This window comes from Apis cerana, linkage group LG1 (assembly GCF_029169275.1).
Source record: "Apis cerana isolate GH-2021 linkage group LG1, AcerK_1.0, whole genome shotgun sequence".
Classification (NCBI taxonomy): Eukaryota; Metazoa; Arthropoda; class Insecta; order Hymenoptera; family Apidae; genus Apis; species Apis cerana.
The window spans coordinates 14,665,511-14,687,003 of NC_083852.1; the positions used below are offsets into that span (position 1 = coordinate 14,665,511).

At 25.3% G+C, this 21,493-nt stretch overlaps 3 protein-coding genes across 10 annotated transcripts; 2 read left to right on the forward strand and 1 right to left on the reverse strand.

The window, feature by feature from the left end:
• Positions 1-55: 55 nt before the first annotated feature.
• On the forward strand, positions 56-3,698 carry LOC108003555 (peroxisomal ATPase PEX6). Of its 2 annotated transcripts, XM_017065863.3 has the most exons (7): positions 56-197; positions 466-945; positions 1,013-1,465; positions 1,544-1,770; positions 1,828-2,251; positions 2,392-2,691; positions 2,752-3,698. In XM_017065863.3, exons 2-7 carry the CDS (start codon positions 510-512, stop codon positions 3,342-3,344), a joined length of 2,433 nt encoding a protein of 810 aa, XP_016921352.2. In that variant the 5' UTR covers positions 56-197; positions 466-509; the 3' UTR covers positions 3,345-3,698. The 2 variants fall into 2 exon arrangements, with proteins under 2 accessions (XP_016921352.2, XP_061932253.1); XM_062076269.1 differs by having other exon boundaries at positions 2,392-3,698.
• LOC107993720 (E3 ubiquitin-protein ligase CBL-B) lies at positions 2,696-21,409 on the reverse strand. Of its 4 annotated transcripts, XR_009830167.1 has the most exons (9): positions 20,505-21,409; positions 10,127-10,273; positions 9,765-10,037; positions 9,475-9,694; positions 9,182-9,346; positions 6,240-6,519; positions 5,728-6,123; positions 5,533-5,650; positions 2,696-5,372 (listed from the first exon to the last, which is right to left on the reverse strand). XR_009830167.1 is itself a non-coding variant. In XM_062076277.1 (8 exons), exons 1-7 carry the CDS (start codon positions 21,068-21,070, stop codon positions 5,537-5,539), a joined length of 2,238 nt encoding a protein of 745 aa, XP_061932261.1. In that variant the 5' UTR covers positions 21,071-21,409; the 3' UTR covers positions 2,696-5,372; positions 5,533-5,536. The 4 variants fall into 4 exon arrangements, 1 of the variants encoding a protein (XP_061932261.1); XM_062076277.1 differs by having other exon boundaries at positions 5,533-6,123; XR_009830168.1 differs by having other exon boundaries at positions 5,205-5,372; positions 5,533-6,146; positions 20,505-21,408.
• LOC108003552 (uncharacterized) lies at positions 10,489-13,904 on the forward strand. 4 transcript variants are annotated; one of them, XM_062076325.1, is made up of 6 exons: positions 10,508-10,629; positions 11,143-11,250; positions 12,848-12,944; positions 13,026-13,135; positions 13,199-13,290; positions 13,378-13,904. In XM_062076325.1, the coding sequence occupies exons 2-6, from the start codon at positions 11,190-11,192 to the stop codon at positions 13,591-13,593; spliced, it is 576 nt and encodes a 191-aa protein (XP_061932309.1). In that variant the 5' UTR covers positions 10,508-10,629; positions 11,143-11,189; the 3' UTR covers positions 13,594-13,904. The 4 variants fall into 4 exon arrangements, with proteins under 4 accessions (XP_061932330.1, XP_061932309.1, XP_061932319.1 ...); XM_062076335.1 differs by having other exon boundaries at positions 10,557-10,629; positions 11,189-11,250; XM_062076339.1 differs by having other exon boundaries at positions 10,573-10,993.
• Positions 21,410-21,493: the final 84 nt, after the last annotated feature.

Here is a 21,493-nt window from a genome sequence, read left to right on the forward strand (position 1 = left end):
AATTTTAATTCAATATACTATACGAAAGAGTCGAGAATCGATGTGAAGAAAGATTCACCGTGCTTAATATAGTTTTCACACAAATCCCTATTGAAAATTACCAATAGGACAGCTGTTACAAAGGGACTTTGCATGATCTTTAAATCTACACTTCCGTTACTGTTTCTATAGTAACTTGGCAGATTGGTCCAAAATCGGTACGCTAATATTATGTTCTTTTAATTTTTTTTATTTTTTTTCGTTTTTAATAATCATTACGAAGACTCATTAAATCCAAGAAAATTCATTTCATTATGAAGTTTCATTAAAAATTATTTCACAATATAAATCATTTAAAGTATACATAGTTATTTATTATATATAAGATATTATGAAATTTAGTATATTACCTAGTTGCTACCTATTATTAAATAATTTTGATTTTTATTTCATTACATAAAAATTGATTGTTCTTTTATTTTTCAGCATATGATTTTTATTTTCAAATATAATCGATTTACAAATGCAATATGAATTCTTTATATTTTTATATAAATTTTTTACGAGAATTAACAAAAATATTAATGAAACGTAATTTTAATTATATACTTTTGTATATATTTGTACAGTTTGTGTTTTTTAAATTAAAAAAATTAATTGATACGGAATTTAATTGGAATATATTATCTGATTTTGCTTTAAAAAATTTAATAAAACGATTTTATAATGAAAAAAATTATTATATAGATCGTAATTCTTGCTTATTAGCAAACGTACAATATTTTAAAGCTCCTATACCCACTTGGTTTTATATATGTTCAAAATTTTCTTTAAAAAAATATAAAGTATTAATTATACCCAAAATACAAAAAGACAATATTGATACAAATAATATATTTGTATCAGAAACTATGAAATATAATATAGAAAATGCATTACATTGTACTATTAATAATTGCTTCTTATGTAAGTATATATTAAAATATTATAATTAACATTTTAATAAATCTCAAGTTTTTTTAATTCCTTTCAGTGCCAACAAAAGATAATGCTATTAAGTTTGCTACAGTAGTCAAAGTTTCTATGATATCTAATCCATATGAAAGTACAGATAATTTAATACGTATTTTATTAAAAAATTATTTTTCTGAACCTAGATTTTTAAAAAAAAATGATTTATTTGGAATTAATGTAAAGGAATATATGTTGGATCAAATGTATTTATATATTAATCCTTTAATGTCTATAATATATTTTAAAGTTAATTCCATTATTATTAATGATAAAAATTGTACAGTTAATGATACTTCTTATATTTTATTTGGAGAAACTACAGTTATTCAAGAACCAAATATACATACTTATTTACCTCAGAAACATTTTGATTATAATCAAATCGAAAAGAAACATATAGAATCATATCCATCAAGTTTAGCTACACTTTTGGAACATTTAGAACATTGTATTTTGCCATTTATTAAACATGGTAAAAATCAATTAAATATCTAAATAAATTTAAATAATATAAATTAGATTTATAATTTAAATTTAATGTTTTTGGTAGATATTCAATTATCCATAAACCCAATATTTCTTATTAAGGGTTCACAAGGTTCAAATAAACGTAAATTAATTCAAATTTTGGCTGAAAAAATAGGTTTGAATTTTCTTAATATAGATTTTGCTGAAGTTCAAGCTTTGACATCAGCCCAAACAGAAGCTAAATTACGCATTGTATTACATAATGCTGAACAATCTATGCCATGTATGCTCTGTTTAAATAATATAGAGGTATTTTAAAAATATTTTTTTAAGATATTTGCAAATTTTCTAAACTAATATTTGTAGGTATTTGGTAAAAATTCTGAAGGTCAAAAGGATGAAAGAGTTATATCAACTTTTTCAAATGAGATAAATTTGTTATATAATAAACATTTAAAATACCCAATTATTATTATAGCTACTACAAATGAGTCTGATATACCATCAGAATTAAATAGAATTTTTATTGAAACAATTCATTTAGAACATTTAAATCAGAAAAAAAGAACAAATTTAATTTCTTGGTTGCTTATGAAACAAAATCTTGATTATCAAGTGAATTTATCAAAAATTTCTGGAATATGTTCAGATTTTAGATATTCAGACTTATTGACATTAATACTAAATGCTGTGAAATTTCGATGCAAAGATAAATGCAGAAATTTCAGTGCTAAGAATTTAAAGCTTTTTAACTTAGTACTTTTACAAGAAGATTTTGATAAAGCTTATGGTAAAATTTAATGTTATAAAAATAATTAATTTATATTAATTTATATAATTAATTTATATAATTTATATAAAAATATAAAAAATAATAAAATAATTATTGTTTATATTAGATCAATTTAAATTTTTTCACTTCATTTATAGAATACATGCAATCTATATATACAGATTGTAAAGGTACACCACATATACCAAAAGTTTATTGGGAAGATATAGGTGGATTAATAAATTTGAAACATGAAATAACGCGACGAATTCAGTTACCTTTAATGAACACTTTAGAATTCGGACAATCTGGTCTTCTTTTATATGGACCACCAGGAACTGGAAAAACACTTCTTGCTAAGGCTGTAGCAACAGAATATCAGCTTCATTTTTTATCAGTTAAAGGCTCCGAAATGTTAAATATGTATGTCGGTCAAAGTGAGAAAAATGTTAGACAAGGTAAGATAATGAAATATATATTAAATATATATCTTAAAAATAAAAAATACAATATCGTAGTGTTCGAACGAGCAAGAGCAGCAGTGCCATGTATAATATTTTTTGACGAATTGGATTCATTAGCACCTAATCGTGGACGAAGTGGTGATAGCGGAGGTGTAATGGATCGTGTGGTATCTCAATTGCTCGCAGAAATGGATGGTCTTGACTATTCAAATAATGTATTTATAATAGGAGCTACAAACAGACCAGATCTCATTGATCCTGCCCTTCTTCGACCTGGTCGATTCGATAAATTATTATATGTAGGGATTCATTGTGATCGTGATTCGCAATTTAATGTATTAAAGGCATTAACTCGTAAATTTAAATTCCGTGAAAATGGAAAAGAATTAGAGAAGTTTATATCTCAATTGCCTAATCATACAACTGGTGCTGATTTATATTCTGTTTGTTCAAATGCATGGTTAAATGCAGCACGTAAAATTTTAAACAATTATCAAAATAGTTCTAAAGATGTTAAATTAAACGAATATGTTGTCGTAGAATTAGAAGATTTTTCAAAAGCAGCATACGATTTGATACCTTCGGTTAGTAAACAAGAAGCCGAAAAATACAAAAGAATGGAGATAGAATTATCTTCGGTATCGTGATATACTTAATTATATCTCAAGCATATTGAATATTTTCTAGTTTTATAAATGACATGTTAATTTATTTGGAGAAAAATGCAAAACAATTTTTACAATAATTCAATCTAGGATAACTACATTCTATTCTAGATATTGCACCAAATAATTAATCTTGCATGCTATTATATGGCAAAAAATGTAATAGATATATTTTTGGATTTTCAAGATATTTTACTTATTAACGATACGTTATAATATACCAATCAAAAAGAAAAACTAGAAAAAATACAGGAAAATAGTATCTAAATTTATCAAATTATGAAATTTTGTAATAAAGAATAATAACTCAATAAAGCTTTTTTTTGCAAATTGCAATAATCGGAATTGAATAATTAATTTATGCAATCATTAATAAACTAAATAAAACATTTATTTTCATTAAATATGATCAATTTATAAGTTCAAACAACACTCGAGCACTCTAAATAACAAATCGCACTTAAACGATTATTTACAATACAAGATTATTTGTAATTTTTCATTTTGTAAGTGCAACATTATGACTTGTGCTCTAAAATGTTTTTAAATATTTTAATTGCACTCTTCATATATATATATATATATATATATGTAGTCTAAATTCTAGACTCTAAAATAACATACTATTTTATTTAATTACAGAATAACATTCCTTTGGTATGATCGCGAGGTAGAATTGATTCTAATGCAATTTATTTAACGTATTGAAGAATATACCGGTTTTCTTTCCGGTTCAAATTTATTTCATGAAAATAAAATATCTATATGTATATATTGTAAATTTTTTGCTAAGCAATTATTAAAGTACTTAGAATTAATAAGAAAAATCATAGAATTATAAAGAATTTTTGTTGAATTTTATAGAAATTTTAAAATTACGAGTATTTTTACTTTGAATTTATTTTAAATTATTCAAATAAAAATTATTAAAAATTGTTCTAAAATAAATTTATCTAATATGTTTATCTTTTTTCATTTTTTTTAAACATAATTAAATATCAATTTATAAATTTCATTTTTCAGAATATATATCGATAGATCTATTCAGTATAGTTGATAATTATTAAAAAATAAAATATCACATTTGATAAATTATGCTAATCATTATATGCGATCGACAAAACATTTTGTACAATTAATATCAATCCTACGGAGCATATGAGAAATATGCAAGAATTTTTTGAATCAAATTAAAACGATTATAATTTTAGTACGTAGTTAATAATATGTTATAATTAATATAGAGAATATACATGTGTGTGTATATCCACGAATTTCTACAATATATATGAGGTATTATTTTAAATATTTTGTAAAAATTTGATCTGAGTATTTCTTTTCTAAAGCAACAAGAAAGAGAAATAGATTTTGTCAAAAAGAGAAGAATTGTTTCAATTAGCTTATTAATAAATTTGGCCACTGTACAATATTATGTAATTGTATATGAATTTTTTTCTTTAAAAATGCCTTAAGTAGTTTAAAAAACAATTATTTTACATGAAATGTGGAAAATTACTTAAGGAAATATGTATGCAATAGATTTTTGCTTATCGATCGTGGAAAATAAAAAACTTTGTACTCAGCGGCCGCGAACTATTCTTATAAAGTTCAAAATTCTTACTTACATTTGTAATATTTTTCGCATCTTTCATCTTCACAGTATTAAGCAGTCTTCTATTTGTATTAATTATATGTATATACGAGTATATATAACAAGGAAATACAATGATATTTCAGGATATCTTCTATAAATCATTCAGTTAGGTGACAAAGTTAAAAAAGTATTGACGCATGATGCATGCAAAAACAGTAAAGAATATTGCTGATTAACTGGATAGGAAATTTCTGTTTCTCAATACGTATATTGCTCGACTTACAATACGTCTGAGCTTTCAGATGAAAAATAATATTTTCCAGTAATTAGCAATAGCAAATTTCACGCGTTTCCACGCATAATATTCATCAAAAGTACAATATATAGAATCGGTTATGATTCTTCGGTATTTAATCCTGAAACATAAAAAAAAAGAAAAGATTATATGTGTTAATTTTTGCAAAGAAAGAAATTTTTATTTTGAAAAAACTTTATCATTCAATATGATAATCAATAAACTTTATTATTTAATATAATAATTTTTTATTTTGCTTTTAGATTTGATTTTATGCATACCTGGTCAAGACGATTTCGTAGCAAATTCGTGCAGTATGTCACAAGCCATTTCAAGATCGTTCCGAGTAATACCGAGGGCTCTAATTACAGCATCTTGTGCGAATCCTAGAGCTGTTAACTTGGAAATATGTTCAACATTCACGTTCTCATATGCTGCGGATTCAGGTTTAGAAGAACCTGTGGGATCGTCCTTACCTCTTATCAGAGCGGACAATCGAGCTGTATTCGCTTCTAGATTAATGTTCCTCACGACATGTTGTCTTGTACCAGGTATCACAATTGTGTTCTCGTAATGATGGTCGTGCCTGTTATGTTCTTTATTGACTGTTTTCGGCGGTCGTGGTACTGATAATGGAGGCGGAACTGGTGGTACATTATTGCTAGACGCAATTTGAGAGAGCGTTGTCGAAGATCCGCTGGCACGGCTCGGCTTTTCAGGTAATGTTGGCGGTAGTTGTGGTTGTGATGTGATTAAGTGATTTCCTTGTGATCGACGAATATGAGTTCTGGCCATTGTAAGTGGAGGTATCAATGGAACTGGAGAAGGTGAAGAGGCCCGATGTAGCATATCGTATCCTGCTTCAGAGTTTACTAATAAAATAAAAATAAACATTCTTTTATAGAATGATTTAATTTCTGCAGAAAATACAAGTATATATAATCATTGATAAATTTTTTTTCTCTAAGTTTTATTTTTCATTACTTACTATTATTGTTTTGTTGATTGTCGGTATTAGAATTGAATGCTGTTGAATTGATTGTTGATGACGGCGGTGGTGGAGCATTCTCTTTCGGAACAGTCAAATGACGACCATTTCTTGAATGACTATTCGGCGTGGGTGATGGAGAAGGTCGTCGAGGAGGTAGTGGTGGACTTGGTACAATTCTTCGCGTTGAAATTGGTGAATTTGTTGGACTAGAATCTTCTTCTTCGTCTGAGTCGTAACACATTAGTCCACAATGTCCGTTACACAAATCCATGATTTCCTAAAACATCGAGAATAAAAAACAGAATATATATTAATTTTTATGACATTAATTAACAAAAATAGTATGTATTTCATTTTAATCTAATTATGATTTTCTGTTACTTGACGCAAAAAAATCGCGTAAGAAATAAGTATATCCTAATCAATTCTATTTTTAATTCTGAATACAATAAACTTATCAATAAATATTAAATATTATAAATCTATTTAAATGTTAAAAATAGACAAAAAATTTTAAAATTAATGTAAATAAAAGGAATTTAGTAAAAAACCTGAATGCGGAAGAACATCACAATTAAGAACGAGCATAATTACAAAGCATCAAAGCACAGGATCATAATGCATTTGTTCACTTACCTGCATTAAACGAATCAAAATATGTTTCCTTCGGCTATGTACATTATCGATTAGTTTTCGATCATGCAGCGGGCAGAGCAATGGACCCAGTAGATAACATTATGAAATAAAGATAAACGATCATGCGAACGATATAACGACGTAACACCTTGGATCATTTTTCAATAGTTCCCTGTTGCTGGAACACTGATTTAATAGGCATAGAAATTAGAATCCAGCAAAAGGGATATATATACACAATGCAAAAGTAACTTGATGTAATGATAATATATTTTTATTAAAAAAAAAAAAAAGAAATAGAAAAAGAAAGAAAAAAAAGAACTTATTTCTCAAATTCCTAGTATTTTATAATGAGTAGGAAGAAACAAGAAACGTACGCTACACTTTTGTAATGTTTATGAATTATTTATTTTAGACCTCTTTCATTGCTGGATATGCACAGCATGAATAGATCTAAACGACTGTTCAATTAGCAGCACTAATCATTGTACAAATTACGCTAATGGTTACACGTGAACGCAGTAAAAAATCTATCTTTTAATTTCGAGTTTTTAGTGCAACATATAGTAAACTTTGTCTACTATTTATAGATTCGTAGATATTAAAATATTATACTTAAAAAATTATTGTTCGTCTTTATGTTAACTGCCAATTTATATATTTAAAAAATAAGTTTTTTTCGATTTTTAATTGCTTTCGCATGCATCAATGCATATAGAATCTATAATATTAAAATATTGGGAAAAAAAGAAAAAGAATAATGAGAAACGTATGTACCATAGCATCGAAATTCTGCTCGAAGTGCTACCATACAATCACTGGTAGGTATAACTTCTTAAAATTCGTTTTATACGAGAATAGAATAAATAATAAATATTTTAAAGTAAAGAAAAATAACATCTTTTTTCCCTGGTAAAGATGACGCATGTTATTACATTATTTCTATCGCCAACAGGTACGTAATTAATTCTAAAATACAACGAATGAACGAATCGTCCATTCATAGGCTACATAGTATTTCTAATATTGCTCGATATAAGCAATGCTCTTTTCGTTGGAAGATCATTTTATCTTATCTGCTTCTTATTTCTTAGTACTATCAAAATCACTATTTTCTTTTGTTTTATACTTTTACCATGTCATTCCTTATACTTATAAATTTACTTTGATGTACGTATTAATAAAATATCAATTAGTAAAAAAGATTTAAAAATTTGTTTATAACAAAATATGAAATGAAGAATATCAAATCAAGATTTTGTTAAACAAATTTTGTTTATAATAAACGAGTTTCTATTTGTGCGGATTCATTGAAAATTTATGAATAAGTTAATATTATGATGAAAAATTAATTTCTTATTTGACAAATAATGTAAATTTATGTAAATACGAAGAATTCTAATTTCAAGTTTTATATGCATAAATTGTAAAGAAGACGCTGCCAGTTATATATTGGCACATGCATTTAAAATATTATTTTAAATTGATCTCTTAATTAATCGCGAGCAAAGATTTTTACTTTGTTATACAAAAAGTAATTCATATCTAATTATAATTTTAAACCTGATATGAAGATCGACTACAATGATATCTTTAAACATCACCTGTTCGTCATAAATTCTATTATTTTAACTAAATTATACAGCAAGTATTAACATATGTTAAATGACACAAAGAATAAGGAATTGAGTGCAAACATTTCATAATAATGAAACAAGAACGATAACTCGTACAATAAACCCTCGACTTTGTAATGCAAAAAAGCAACCTACCTTAGGGTCTCCATAAACAAAAAAATTTTTCGCAAATTGTAATACATACAAATACAAACAAGAAATTTAAAAACACATGTTAGTTTAATTAAATATGTAAATTTAAGTTTTCATCCAAGATATTCATATTAATTATTCGTAAACTTAAATTTTTTTAGAATTATGCTATGAATCATTATACATAAATAAAAAAATAATATAAAAGAAAAAAAATAAAAAAAAAGAATACCATTTAAAAAAAATTTAAAGACAAATATAGAGACAAAAAAGTTGGTCCCTTTTTACATTATTTACTTTCAGAAATATTAAGTCTAATAAAATTATCATTATATTTAAACTTATGTACCTTATAAGAGGTAATACTTTCTCGATGATAATTTTATAAATGACATGACATGACAATCGTACAAACTCAAGATCTCATATGAAATGCATGAAGCATTCTTTAAAAATGAGGCATGTTGCTGAGAAATTGTTATACATAGAGCACATTTAATATAATGAGGGTAGGTGCTACTCCTAGTCGGATACCTCGGTGTCCGGGTCAAGGTCCCGCGTAGGAGTTGATGCATTACTAGCAGATGCCGATTGCGTTCCTGGTCGATGTGTTCTTCGTGGATCAAACGGATCAATTACTATTTGTTCAGTTCCTTTAATTTCAGCTCGACAAAACGGACAACCCTGTCCTTCAGAATCCTATAATTATATTTATAAGATTGTATTTCATTTTTATATTCTTCCGAAATTTGTTTTTAAATAAAAATGAGTATTTAATTAAATTTAATTAATAGCATAATTTAAGAATACATAAATTTAAATAATACCTGCCAAGCGGTAAGACATGGAGTACAAAGAAGATGTCCACAAGGTTCTATCCTCACATCTTTGTCATTTTCTGCACAAATTTTACATAATTGGAATGTACTACCCATTTCGCAATATAATTCATATTGTTCTGCTGTTACTTTTATATGTTCTTCAGGAGTAGGTTGAACTGCCCATGTTAAATCTGGATTTATATTACGACCATCAGGATATAAGTAACTGAAAATAAATTATAAATTTTAACTAATAGTTTAATAACTTTTCATATGAAAAAAAATAGTTTTCTTACAATCCTTCTCTATATCCATCTAGCAATGCTTGACAAAGACTTTTATTGTGAGGTATTGTTTGAAGGATATCACCATCTGATGTGACATAACCAATAGCCCATTGTCCTAACCTTGTACAACTTAATCTGAATACATAACTTCCAGGTCTAGTACTACAATACTTCTGTAAACGTGCTTTCACTTCATCATAAGTTAGAAAAGCTACATATCCAGGATGTGTCACAGCTAGAATTTTCCAATTACGGAGAAGTGTAGACCATGGTTGAAATAACCTGTAAAGATTATTATATAAGAAAATTTATTGTAATTCATTTATTTCATTAACTATAAAATAATTTCTTTCTATATTTTTTAAACTTACCTCGTAAATACGTCAAATTCAAAATTAGAAATATAATCATTGCATGTGAGATCTATCGTAGATTTTAATGCCATGGCTTGTAATCCAGAACTTATTGGATGAACTTCGTTCAACTTATCTTTGAATACTTTCCATGGAACCAATGTACTGAAAACAAAGATCATAAATCATATTTTACTTCATTAATAAAATTGCATAAATAATTTTGTTTTAATAAAACGATCATAACCTAAACTATATATTATTACATTATCTTCAGTATATCATATGCATAATTTTTATTACACAGAAAATAGTACTTCAATAATAAATAAACATAAAAGTATAAATTATTGATATCATATTTTATAATAAAATTTTGAATATATACATATACACATACACATACACATGTTTGTATGTGAGTTGATAAACTGTAAATTCATACCAACTCACCAGTGTAAAGACAGAGCTCCTGGAGTGTAGTTCGTTTCCTGTTCGTAATATTTAGTTATATATTATTGGTGAGATTTATTTAATTCAGTTTATGCACTTTATTAACTTTATTATTATCAAGTAATATAAGTATATCAAAAATATCATTCACAAAAAAGAATTAAAATTTAGAATGACTAAGTATTAACTATATAAAATATGACAATTTATGCAATTCATGATAATATATAAAGGCAGATAACCATCTATTATCATTTATTTCAAGTATAAAAATGAACATTTACTATGTTATATTTTTGAAGTTTCCACTTAATTGTTTTATTTTATTTTATATATTATTTTAGAATATAAATGATTAATTAAAAATACATGATAAAAGTTAAAAAGTATACCATATAATTATATACAATCAGCATAAATTTATTTGATAATGTACGCCACATAACCTTATCATAAGTTTTATAAAGTATTATGATATAATATAATAATATGATTAATTCTTATGATATAATCAAGAGATAAATAGAAAAAATTATTTTCTATTGCATATTAGTATTAGTATTAGAAATTGAAAATTTCAGGTATAACATCGTGTATTTTTTACTTTACACATATTGCGCAACGAAGAATGAATCTTTTTAAAGTACTGCTACCAGTGGGCTTTACTCATGTTATAAGAAATTTTTCAGGCACGTAATATAAATTTAACGAATGTTCTTTCTATTTCCATTGTAAATATTAAAAAACGCAATTTGAAATTTTTATTTCAATTGTATAATGCATGATATAATAAAATATTCAATTGAATTATTTATTTATTTGTTTATTTGTATTGATTTGATTGATTGTTATTAGTTATAAAAACTAATGTTAAATAATTTTTTATTACTAATGATTGCGTGAAATGTACATAAAATAAATCATATATAAAATATACATTAGAAATAATAAAAAAGAATAATATACTAATATTTTGAGATAAAATATTAATAGTTTTGACACATAAAATGTATTCATTAACTTTTAAATAATTAAGAATTTCTAAGGAATTAATATAATTTATAAGTGAAATGACGTACATTTCATATCATCACATTTGTTTAAATATTCATAATATATATGTGTATATATGTATATATAGATATGTATATACATAGACATAATATATAATATATTCTATACATAATATATATGTATAGATATAAAATATTACATATATTACAGATTATAATCTAATGAATTTTGTTAAAATACATATTTTTAAAATACTTTTTAAAAATATTAATTTTGCGGCAATGATTATATAAAAAAAATATTTATTATAATTTTAATAAAATTTATTAAAAAAATAATTTATTATTTATAATTTTATATAAAATATTTTTTTTTATAAAGATTTTAAAAATATGGAAAATAATATATTTATATTTAAAATTTCACATATTAAATGTAATTTCACCGCATAAGCAATCAATATTAGAATGAATTATGTTAATAGTATGTATGTCAAACTTATATATACATCAAATTAATATTAAAGTTGCAAGTAATCATCATATGAGTAATATTAATATTAAAAATAGTATACACTAACTTTTATGAAATAATCAATAATCAAAATAAAACAATCTTTTTTTATTTTAAAATATTACCACAAATTTCTTAAAATAAAAGAGATAAAAATTTTGAAGAAATGAAAAAAATTGTCAGCATATATATAATATTTAAAATATTTTATATATAATTATAATATTAATAAATTGATAATTTTAAGGAATTAAATAGATATTATTGCTATTAAATCCTGTTTTTTATTGTTATTTTTTATAAAAAAATGTTGAAAAATTTTTATTTTAAAATTTAAATTACATAAAATTTATTCTTTGATAGTTACATGTATAGAAAAAAGTTATTCAAAATAACTTATTCTTAATAACAAAAATTATCAAAATCCATTAGAGCATACATATTAATATTCATTAAGAAATGAATGTTTATGTAATTTAAATTTTAAAATAAAAATTTTTCAACAACATATTTTTTTTTCGAAAAAAATAGAAATAGAAGAACAATAATACTTATTTAATTATTATTTATAATGTTATCAATTTATTAATATTATAATATTATAATATTTATATTATAATTAGAAAATATTTTATTTTTTTTACATTCACTATTCGTTTTCAATATGTTAAACACGTAGAGCAAATTCATTCCTAAACTACTATATATATCTAGCCTAGAATATTTAATGCAATAAGACATTTTAAACATCGATTTCAGTTATAACTATGAGTGGAAACGAAAACTATAAGGAAGCGCAATCGATTTATGATTTCACTGCGAAATCCATCAAAGGCGAAGATGTTTTCCTATCTAAGTAAATAATAAATAAATAATGTTAATAGAAAAAGATGTGTGAATATATTCAATAATTCTATTTAAATTATTCTATTTACAGATATAAAGGACATGTTTGTTTAATCGTAAATGTAGCGTCAAAATGCGGCCTTACAGCAACAAATTATAAAGAATTGAATGAATTATACGATGAATATGCTGAATCTAAAGGTAAAATATATTAAATTGTATCTAATCATTTTTTAGAACACTAAAAAAGATTGATATTTATAGGTTTACGAATTTTGGCTTTTCCTTGTAATCAATTTAATAGTCAAGAACCAGGAAACAGTGATGATATATGTAATTTTGCTAATCGACAAAAAGTATGAAAATCTATTATGTTTTAGAACGATAAAATGTTAATCTTTTAATTTTTAATGATATAATTATATAATTATATTTTATTTCAGGTTAAATTCGACTTGTTTGAAAAAATTGACGTTAATGGAGATTCTGCGCATCCTTTATGGAAATATTTAAAAAAAGAACAAGGAGGAATTTTGGGTGATTTCATAAAATGGAATTTTACAAAATTTATTGTAAATAAAGAAGGCAAAGTGGTGGAACGCCATGGTCCAAATGTGGCTCCCAGTAATTTGAAAAATCATCTTGAAAAATACTTTTAAATATCTTGATCTTATAATTACAAATATTTGCACTAATAGTAGTTTTTATAATCAATTAATATCAATTGTGTATCAACTGCAAATTATTGTTATGGAAAGAACAAAAAATTTATATATTTGATTTATACATTTTTTATTTAATAGAAACTTTTTAAATTATTGAATATTCAACATTTTTAAATATTAAAAGCAACAAATTACACTTTCTATAATTAAATAATATTTTAAATATCACACTTATATGAATAAACATATTATTATCATGTATACATGTATTATAATGTTTATTTATTAAAATTTAATATCTTGAATATCATTTCATTTAATCTTGTATTTTGTTCAAATTATAATTATACATCTTCTGGTGAATTATTTTTTCTTTTTTTTAAAGTAGCAAATATGTGTTTTATGCGCTTTTGCTACATTATGATATTTATATTCATTCTTGACCTTGTCTATTTTTAGTATGCCTTTTAAACATCAATTAAATCCCATACTATATATTTTTTAACATAATGTATTAAATATAATCGAGCATAATTGAATATTTCGTGACTTTATCTAATTTACAAAAATATGGGAAATTAATTCAATGTTCTTTGCTTGTAAAAATAGGTCAATATATCCTAGGCACATTCGAGTAATATATGACATAATTACAGATCAGTACGTATTAGGTCAAGGCAAATACTTAATTTGCTTCATGAAATATTTTTCTTTTTTTTTTCTGTTTTTCGCAATATATTTATAATTCATGTTTCAATAAGACAATACTTGACAAATTCGAATTGGATAGTAAAAAAGTAAGAACAAAAGAAAAATTCCGATTCATGAACTGTGTTCTTCTTGAATTTCAATTCTGAATCGGTTTACGTCATCATTAAACTAGGTCACGTCCTCTATTGCAAGAGTACTATCTCGGAATTGAATGTTCCGCGATATATCTATATATGCATCAACGGTGCGTGGATAACGTACAAAACGAAGCTGAGAGATACTAACGCTATAATTAGTTGTCCTTGCTTGCCGACTGATCCAAGCCTCACCTCCATTCATAGATCGCTGCTTTTCCGACATCTTCTATGTAACGTTTCTAATTTGTATAAATATAAATTGTATAAATTGAAATCAAATTAATATAATAAATAATATGATATGATATTTTAAATACATTGCAAGATTATAAGAAAAAAATGTTTCTAATTACTATGATGCAATAATGTAGATACTCTTTAAATTTTGACTCTTAATTGATTATATTATACAATTATTTTTTAATATTATTTTTTACTTTATTTTTTGTTATTTTACTTTATTTTTCATAGTTTTCGAAAACACGATTTTTTTCGCGATCTTTGAAATTGCCGTGATAACGGAAACAAAGCTATCTTATTCTATTTGTGCTTCATTTTATTTTCTAACTGTGCAACCAATTGGCATTCCTAATCCCCACATTGTTCAAAAAAGTATTATTATAGATTTTAACAAAAGCATTCAAAATTAAATTATTCAATATTTATGTACAATATTTATTCATTATAAATGTTTAGTAAAATATCAAAATAAATAAGTAATAGTTTTAAATTATTAGGTTAATATATTTTTATTCGTAATTATAAAATAAAAAAAATTGTTTTTTCTAAATATACAATTGATAATTTAATATTTGTTTTAATCCTTTATTGTTCGATTTTATAATATTATATATTATATAATATATAAATATATATTTATATATAATATTTATAAATATATAATATTATGTATATATATAACATAATAATGTATAATAAATAAATTATAGCAATATTTTTAAGTAATTTTGATTTAAATTTAGAATTTGCGATATATGCTTTTAATTTTTCGTGTTTACAAATTAAGATTTGTAATCATCGATGAATAAATGTAATTACATAATATTCAGCAAAAATATACCCATGGAAAATGTCAATGGAACGATCGGAGTAGTTTGTTTTAAGAATGGTTCAAAGGTTTTGCACGCTCGTGTAAATCCGTCGGATGATTTTCTTGAGAATGAATGTATTAGTATATTATTGGCATTCTATTAAAACAAAAATGCTCCTAATTACATAAAAAATAATAATCTATATTGCTTCTTTATACGACATCTTACATTTTTTATATTTTATAAACAAATTTTTATATTTTACAAATTTTGCTTATTTTTTACAATAAAACAGTAAAATTGGCATTAATATTATCGATATTTAACATGTTTAATATTATTTAATTAAAAAATTAAATAAAAAAAATTAAAAAATTTTTTTGAAATTTTAGCTCAATAAAATATACTATGCAACGAAAAAAAGATTAAAGTAATATGATTTTTTCGATTAGAACAACTACATAAAAATTAAAATTCAATTATTCTATATTCTTTTATGTTATTAAAAAATTATGTAATACATAATATAAAAGCAATTATTTTTTAATTTGAAATAAATAATTTTTTATTTTCTTCTTATTTTCTTTAAAATTGCAAAGTAAAAGATTCAAAAACGAGTGAAAAATTCGTAAAAGCATGAAATCATAAGTCTTTATAATTATTCAGAATCGTTTAATGAAAAAATGTCAATCTATTCTTTTTCAAAGAATAATATAGTTTCTTACATAATTTGTCGTTATTTTGAATCTTTTGTCCAGTTCGAATATAAAATCAAGAATGTTATGACAAAATTAAATATTATAATATGCTATTATTTGATTTGTAATAAGTAAGTGATCCCGAGTGATTTATTTATTTTAAAACAAAACTGTATTATTTGAATCAAATTTTGATATATTTTTAAATATGATCGATCGAATTGAAATTTTAAATGAATTCAAATAAAATATATAAATAAATGAAAATAAAGATATATCCGGTTATTTTGAAAAACATAGGTAAAGAGAACGGTTCTGGTTCGTTCACGCGGCCACGTCGATTCGTACAGTTCGCTCTGCTTAATTCGCTTTAATCGCGACGTCACGTCCCCTTCCTTCCGCTTCGGCTCACGTCCGGATGCAAGCTTAACTGGTCGACTATGAAAGGGAAGGAGGGTACGGACCTCTGCTTGTAACTTCAGACACGGATAGATATCGGACCACTTCTACCAATGCATTTCCAACCCCTGCCGACCGGAATTAATATAGTATCCTTCTGCTAAACATTCTCTAACATAAATACAGTTTTCACACAAACCAATTTTCCCACCTACGTATGAAATGTTTCTTCAATAATTTCTCTAACTTATTTTCAATATATTATTATAATCTTCTTCAAATATGATTAACTAATATGATTAAATGTGTTTCGATTATTATTAGATTTTTTCTAGATTTTCTTCAATTTTATTTTATTAGCTATATATATTAACTTTAAACTTAAAATAAGTTAAAAGAAAAATGTTTATATCAGTTAAAAAAATTAAGTTAGAAGGATTCGTTTAATACAAATTGTTTTAAAGTCACATTAAAATGCATAAAATTTAAAAATCAATCATCACAAAGATTTTTATATATTAGTAAAAAAAAATTTGATTGAGAAATTATATAATAATTTCAATGATTTCCTTTTATTTTGTTTTCATGAAAAAAACCTTTGACAGTTTGAATATTATAATATTGTCAATTGAGTCTTGCAAACGACATGTTGCATCCGATGCTTTATTCCGAGACACCAAATCTGCTATGTACTTGATACCCGATATCTCAAGAATAAACAGAGACTAGCAAACTTTGAGATTCTTTCCAATGAAATTCTAAAGATATTGATCGATTTAATATCATATGAATCAAATTAATTTTTTTTTTTTTTGCTTTTAATTTTAAATCAGATGTTATAATTCGAAGATGATTCGGTTTTGTCTATTTTGCTTCTATTAAAATATTTGATACAATAATATTTGATCATATAAAATATATGTCAGTGTGAACATTGGTCACTTTGTCCCTGAAGAGTACAGAGACTCACATTCAATTATTTTCACCAGAGGGGATAAGGGAACCGGAGGTACATTAATGAAATAATCGTAGGAGACAAGAAACCGGAATGTTCAACCTCGTTGAATTCCATTCTGCCTCACTACTTTTTTCTCATATGACTTTCCCAGCCCACATCCGGTATATCATTGTACACATATATTGTAATGAAATAGTAGAAAAGAGAAGATTCTACCTCCAGCTCGGACTAGCAAATACAATCGTATATAACTATAAATCGAAACATTACATAACTTAAATAATTTTGCTCTTGTTTTCGATAAAATCTCATCTTTTGCTACTGTTTTTAGTTCAATCAGCTATTGAAAACATTTGTTAAAAAGACAAATACATGTTTATATATGAAATATACATTTATATTCCAACTAGTTATTCATTAATACTCTAATAAAGAAGAAATTTGCAACTAAAAAAATAGATATCAGATGCGAGTTAAAAACTTTTGAATGATATGATAATATTGTTCGAAGATTTAATTTGTTAAACATATATTCAATTTATTTTTGAAATTTTTTTATTGAAAAATTTTTTTTATTCGTGGATTTCAAAATGATTTTTATTTATTGCGATTTCCTATGTTGATTACTTTCTTTAAACGCAATGCGCATTATGCGTCGGAAAGGTCGACTAAAAATACCGAGATACCGATAATTTTCTAAGATATGTTACATAGCGTAATAATGATAAATATTGTTTCCGGTATGATAAATCATGACTTATGTTTATCTTATCGACGTCGAATTAAATGCGCAGGAATACTTGGGAGTTTTGTTTGATTAAAAAAGCAAAATATAAGAGCATAAAAAATGTAACATAAGGTCTGCCGGATGTCCGCGGATCATTTGACCGGAAACTGAAAGTTCGTGCATTGGCGTAATCGAAGCTTGCCACATCTTAATCACATTGCAATCATCCGCATCCTACAAATGTTCAAAACAAGAATTTTTCTCCGATAAAAGTTCCTAAAAGTTTCTTGCTTAGTTTTTTTGGAAAACTAAGTATGATGTCATTTTTCGTCTAACATAATCGAAAAAAAGATTTTAAAAAATTAAAATAGAAAATAAAACAAAAATAGAAGAAGTATATCTTTGAACGAAAATTTTCTCTACCGATTTTGTACCTAAAATATTTATGTCTTATCATTTTCATTAATTTTATAGAAAATACAATTTCTAGTTTTATAAAAAAATTTTTATTTTTTTTTATAGAAAAAGTTTTGTTATTTTAATTTTTAATTTTTAATTTTTTTGTTAAGTTTTATTTTATTTTGTTTACGTATTTTTTAATTTCAACCAAAAAATGTTCACAACGTAAACTATATTAAAAATCATCATAACATTAAAGAAGATAAATTATAATTTAAAAATTTATACAAGATATAAGACATATAACAAATATTAAATTATAAGCATTTTTAAGTATTGTGAAAGAAACAAATAATCACGAATACATAATATCAAAGTATTTATGCAAAATCTATACCAATGAATGACTGGAGAGCGTGTGTAACGAAAGGCTATTCGTTCATGAGTCTCGTGTCTCAACAAATCGTCACGGTCTCTCGCGACATTGTACAGTAGTCAGTCATTCATGAATTGGCTCGAACTGCTAGTAGTTTATTTATACCGGCTGATAAATCGCTACGCGGCATATAGCCCAGAGCGCACGGCACGCGCTTTCCGATACTTTGTCATAACATATTTCAGTAAAAGACATGTATCAGTTTTGTAAAATGATATAATATATATTAAGCGATATATAATATATATCAAGAATAATTAAGAAATAGATCTAAATCGATTCATTTCATCATCATTTTATCATCGATTCCATCAACTTCATTTCTTTGTTTTTTCTTATTCTCATTTTCTGTCACAATATATCTCTAAATATTCTTTCTTCTTTCTTCATTTTCATTCATTTGCGTTCTGAATCTGAATTGCTGTCAATGAACAGTAACCAACTGGCAATACTGACTAACGGTTTATCTTAACAATTTACACGGTTCGATATTCTGCAGCCAATTATAAATAAAATTCCGATTACACCGGAAGTGATTTTGTGCTAATATAGCAGTAGATGTTATTTGATATTTAACGCTTCATTATCTAAACAACCAATCTCTCCAACCGGAAACATAAACGAGTCATCTTTTTTTTTATATCACTCACCTTTTACAATGTTATAAAAAGAATATACAGCATTTATGTTTTAATTTTTTATAGTTATGTATTTATATTTTTTATACTTAATTATTTTAATATCATTTTAATGCTATTTTTTGCTCAATTATTCTTGAATTTTATTTTAATATAAAAAAATGATATGTTCACCGGATTACCTGTATTATAACATAAAATAGTGTATGGATTTCAATTTTTTTAATTAATTGTTATTATTAATTTACTTTAATAATATTTTTTTACGAATTTAAAATAATCTTGCTTCAGTCTGCTGATTTATCAATAAATAATAATTTAAAAAATTTTAAATAAGAAAGCAAAATTTATAATATATGCATGCATAACATTGATAAATTATTATTAAAATAGTAATAAGAAAGAAATGCTTTTCATAATTCGAGGTCATATGAAAATATAACTTTTTGTCTATATATAAGTTTGCAGGTAAAATAGAACACTTCCGGTGTCGATGAAATACATTTCGCGAATGGCGTCAGGTGCAAACTAACGAACGATTCAGTTTTCAATGCACGATACTAATGTCAATATCAATAACACAAAGACATTTTTAGGTTAGGTGTGCGCACGTGCGAATCACTAGCGCGCGTTTATTATTCGTTTTTACGCACGTCAGAGTCGAAAACATACGCAATGAGACAGGTGTTCTGTTTATACAATCGAAATGAAATGGAAAAGCAAAAAAAAAATTTTATTTAATATACATACCTGATTCCAAAACTTTCTTTCCAGAATTCAGCTGCATCTGCTTTAGTAATACGGAATTTATGTCCGGCAAATACTCCGTTTGGAAAAATGGCCTTCAATTCGGATAACATGTGACTAAATACAAGACTGAGTTTAGTCAAATTTCTACGATAATGTGAAGTCTCATCAAACATTTTTTCTTTGCCTTCTTTAAACAACTTAATTGCTTGCTTGCACTTTCTCATAAGATTATTAATGAAAACACAAAAATGTTCGTTACTATGTAACACCTGCATCCTATCTTCATATTTGCTATATATCAGTCTCAATCTTTGATACGTATCTGGTAGAATGTCCAGGATGAATGGTGGTGAATTTTTTAAATTCATCCTTTGATGTTGACATAATTTAACTACTTTGTCCATAAGTTTCCAAGTCTTATCAAGCATTCGCTTGTCGGTCGAAAGTTTCGGCAGTGTCATAGGATCAGCAAACCGACCGTGAAGTTTCTGGAATATTGAACCTATGTGTACAGCTCGAGTACGACTGCTATGTCCTCCCGACGACATCTTGACATGTGTGTGCATATCCCACGACACTAAGACTTCTTGGTACTCGCTCTCAATGCGAGTCCCGCGCACTTTTACACTTCACTTTCGACAAAGCCACAGACACTGCTTTAGGTTAACTTGTCCTACACTCGCGTGATATAGTATACTGCATGTCCCTCAACAAAATTCATTCATTATTATAACAACTTTCTCATGAAATCGCAGCCATGAGAAATACCATAACGTTGTACGATACCACATCCTACTCTTTCTACTTCGTACTGACAACAGCGGATACCATCAACGAATCTTTCGACACGACCAAGCGTGCCCATAGCTCGTTAATTATGATTTCACTTACGTCCGCATGACGCTCTGTGGCGCTATCATCAACGCGCTCTATTTAAATTTTCACGATTCTGTTCTAGAGATATTCAAATTTATCTTTTTTTTTTATTA

Bases quoted from the DNA above. Each gene is read 5' to 3' on its own strand.
- LOC108003555 (XM_062076269.1), top strand. From the start codon at position 510: ATGAATTCTTTATATTTTTATATAAATTTTTTACGAGAATTAACAAAA. The intron at 1,771-1,827 runs GTATTTTAAAAA...TAATATTTGTAG, and splicing joins TCTGTTTAAATAATATAGAG to GTATTTGGTAAAAATTCTGA. The intron at 2,252-2,391 runs GTAAAATTTAAT...CTTCATTTATAG, and splicing joins AGATTTTGATAAAGCTTATG to AATACATGCAATCTATATAT.
- LOC108003552 (XM_062076325.1), top strand. From the start codon at position 11,190: ATGAATCTTTTTAAAGTACTGCTACCAGTGGGCTTTACTCATGTTATA. The intron at 11,251-12,847 runs GCACGTAATATA...CATCGATTTCAG, and splicing joins TGTTATAAGAAATTTTTCAG to TTATAACTATGAGTGGAAAC. The intron at 13,136-13,198 runs GTAAAATATATT...TGATATTTATAG, and splicing joins TGAATATGCTGAATCTAAAG to GTTTACGAATTTTGGCTTTT.
- LOC107993720 (XM_062076277.1), bottom strand. From the start codon at position 21,070: ATGCACACACATGTCAAGATGTCGTCGGGAGGACATAGCAGTCGTACT. The intron at 9,347-9,474 runs GTATTATTTAAA...ATATAATTATAG, and splicing joins CATGTCTTACCGCTTGGCAG to GATTCTGAAGGACAGGGTTG. The intron at 6,520-9,181 runs GTATCCGACTAG...TCGATGTTTTAG, and splicing joins ACCTTGACCCGGACACCGAG to GAAATCATGGATTTGTGTAA.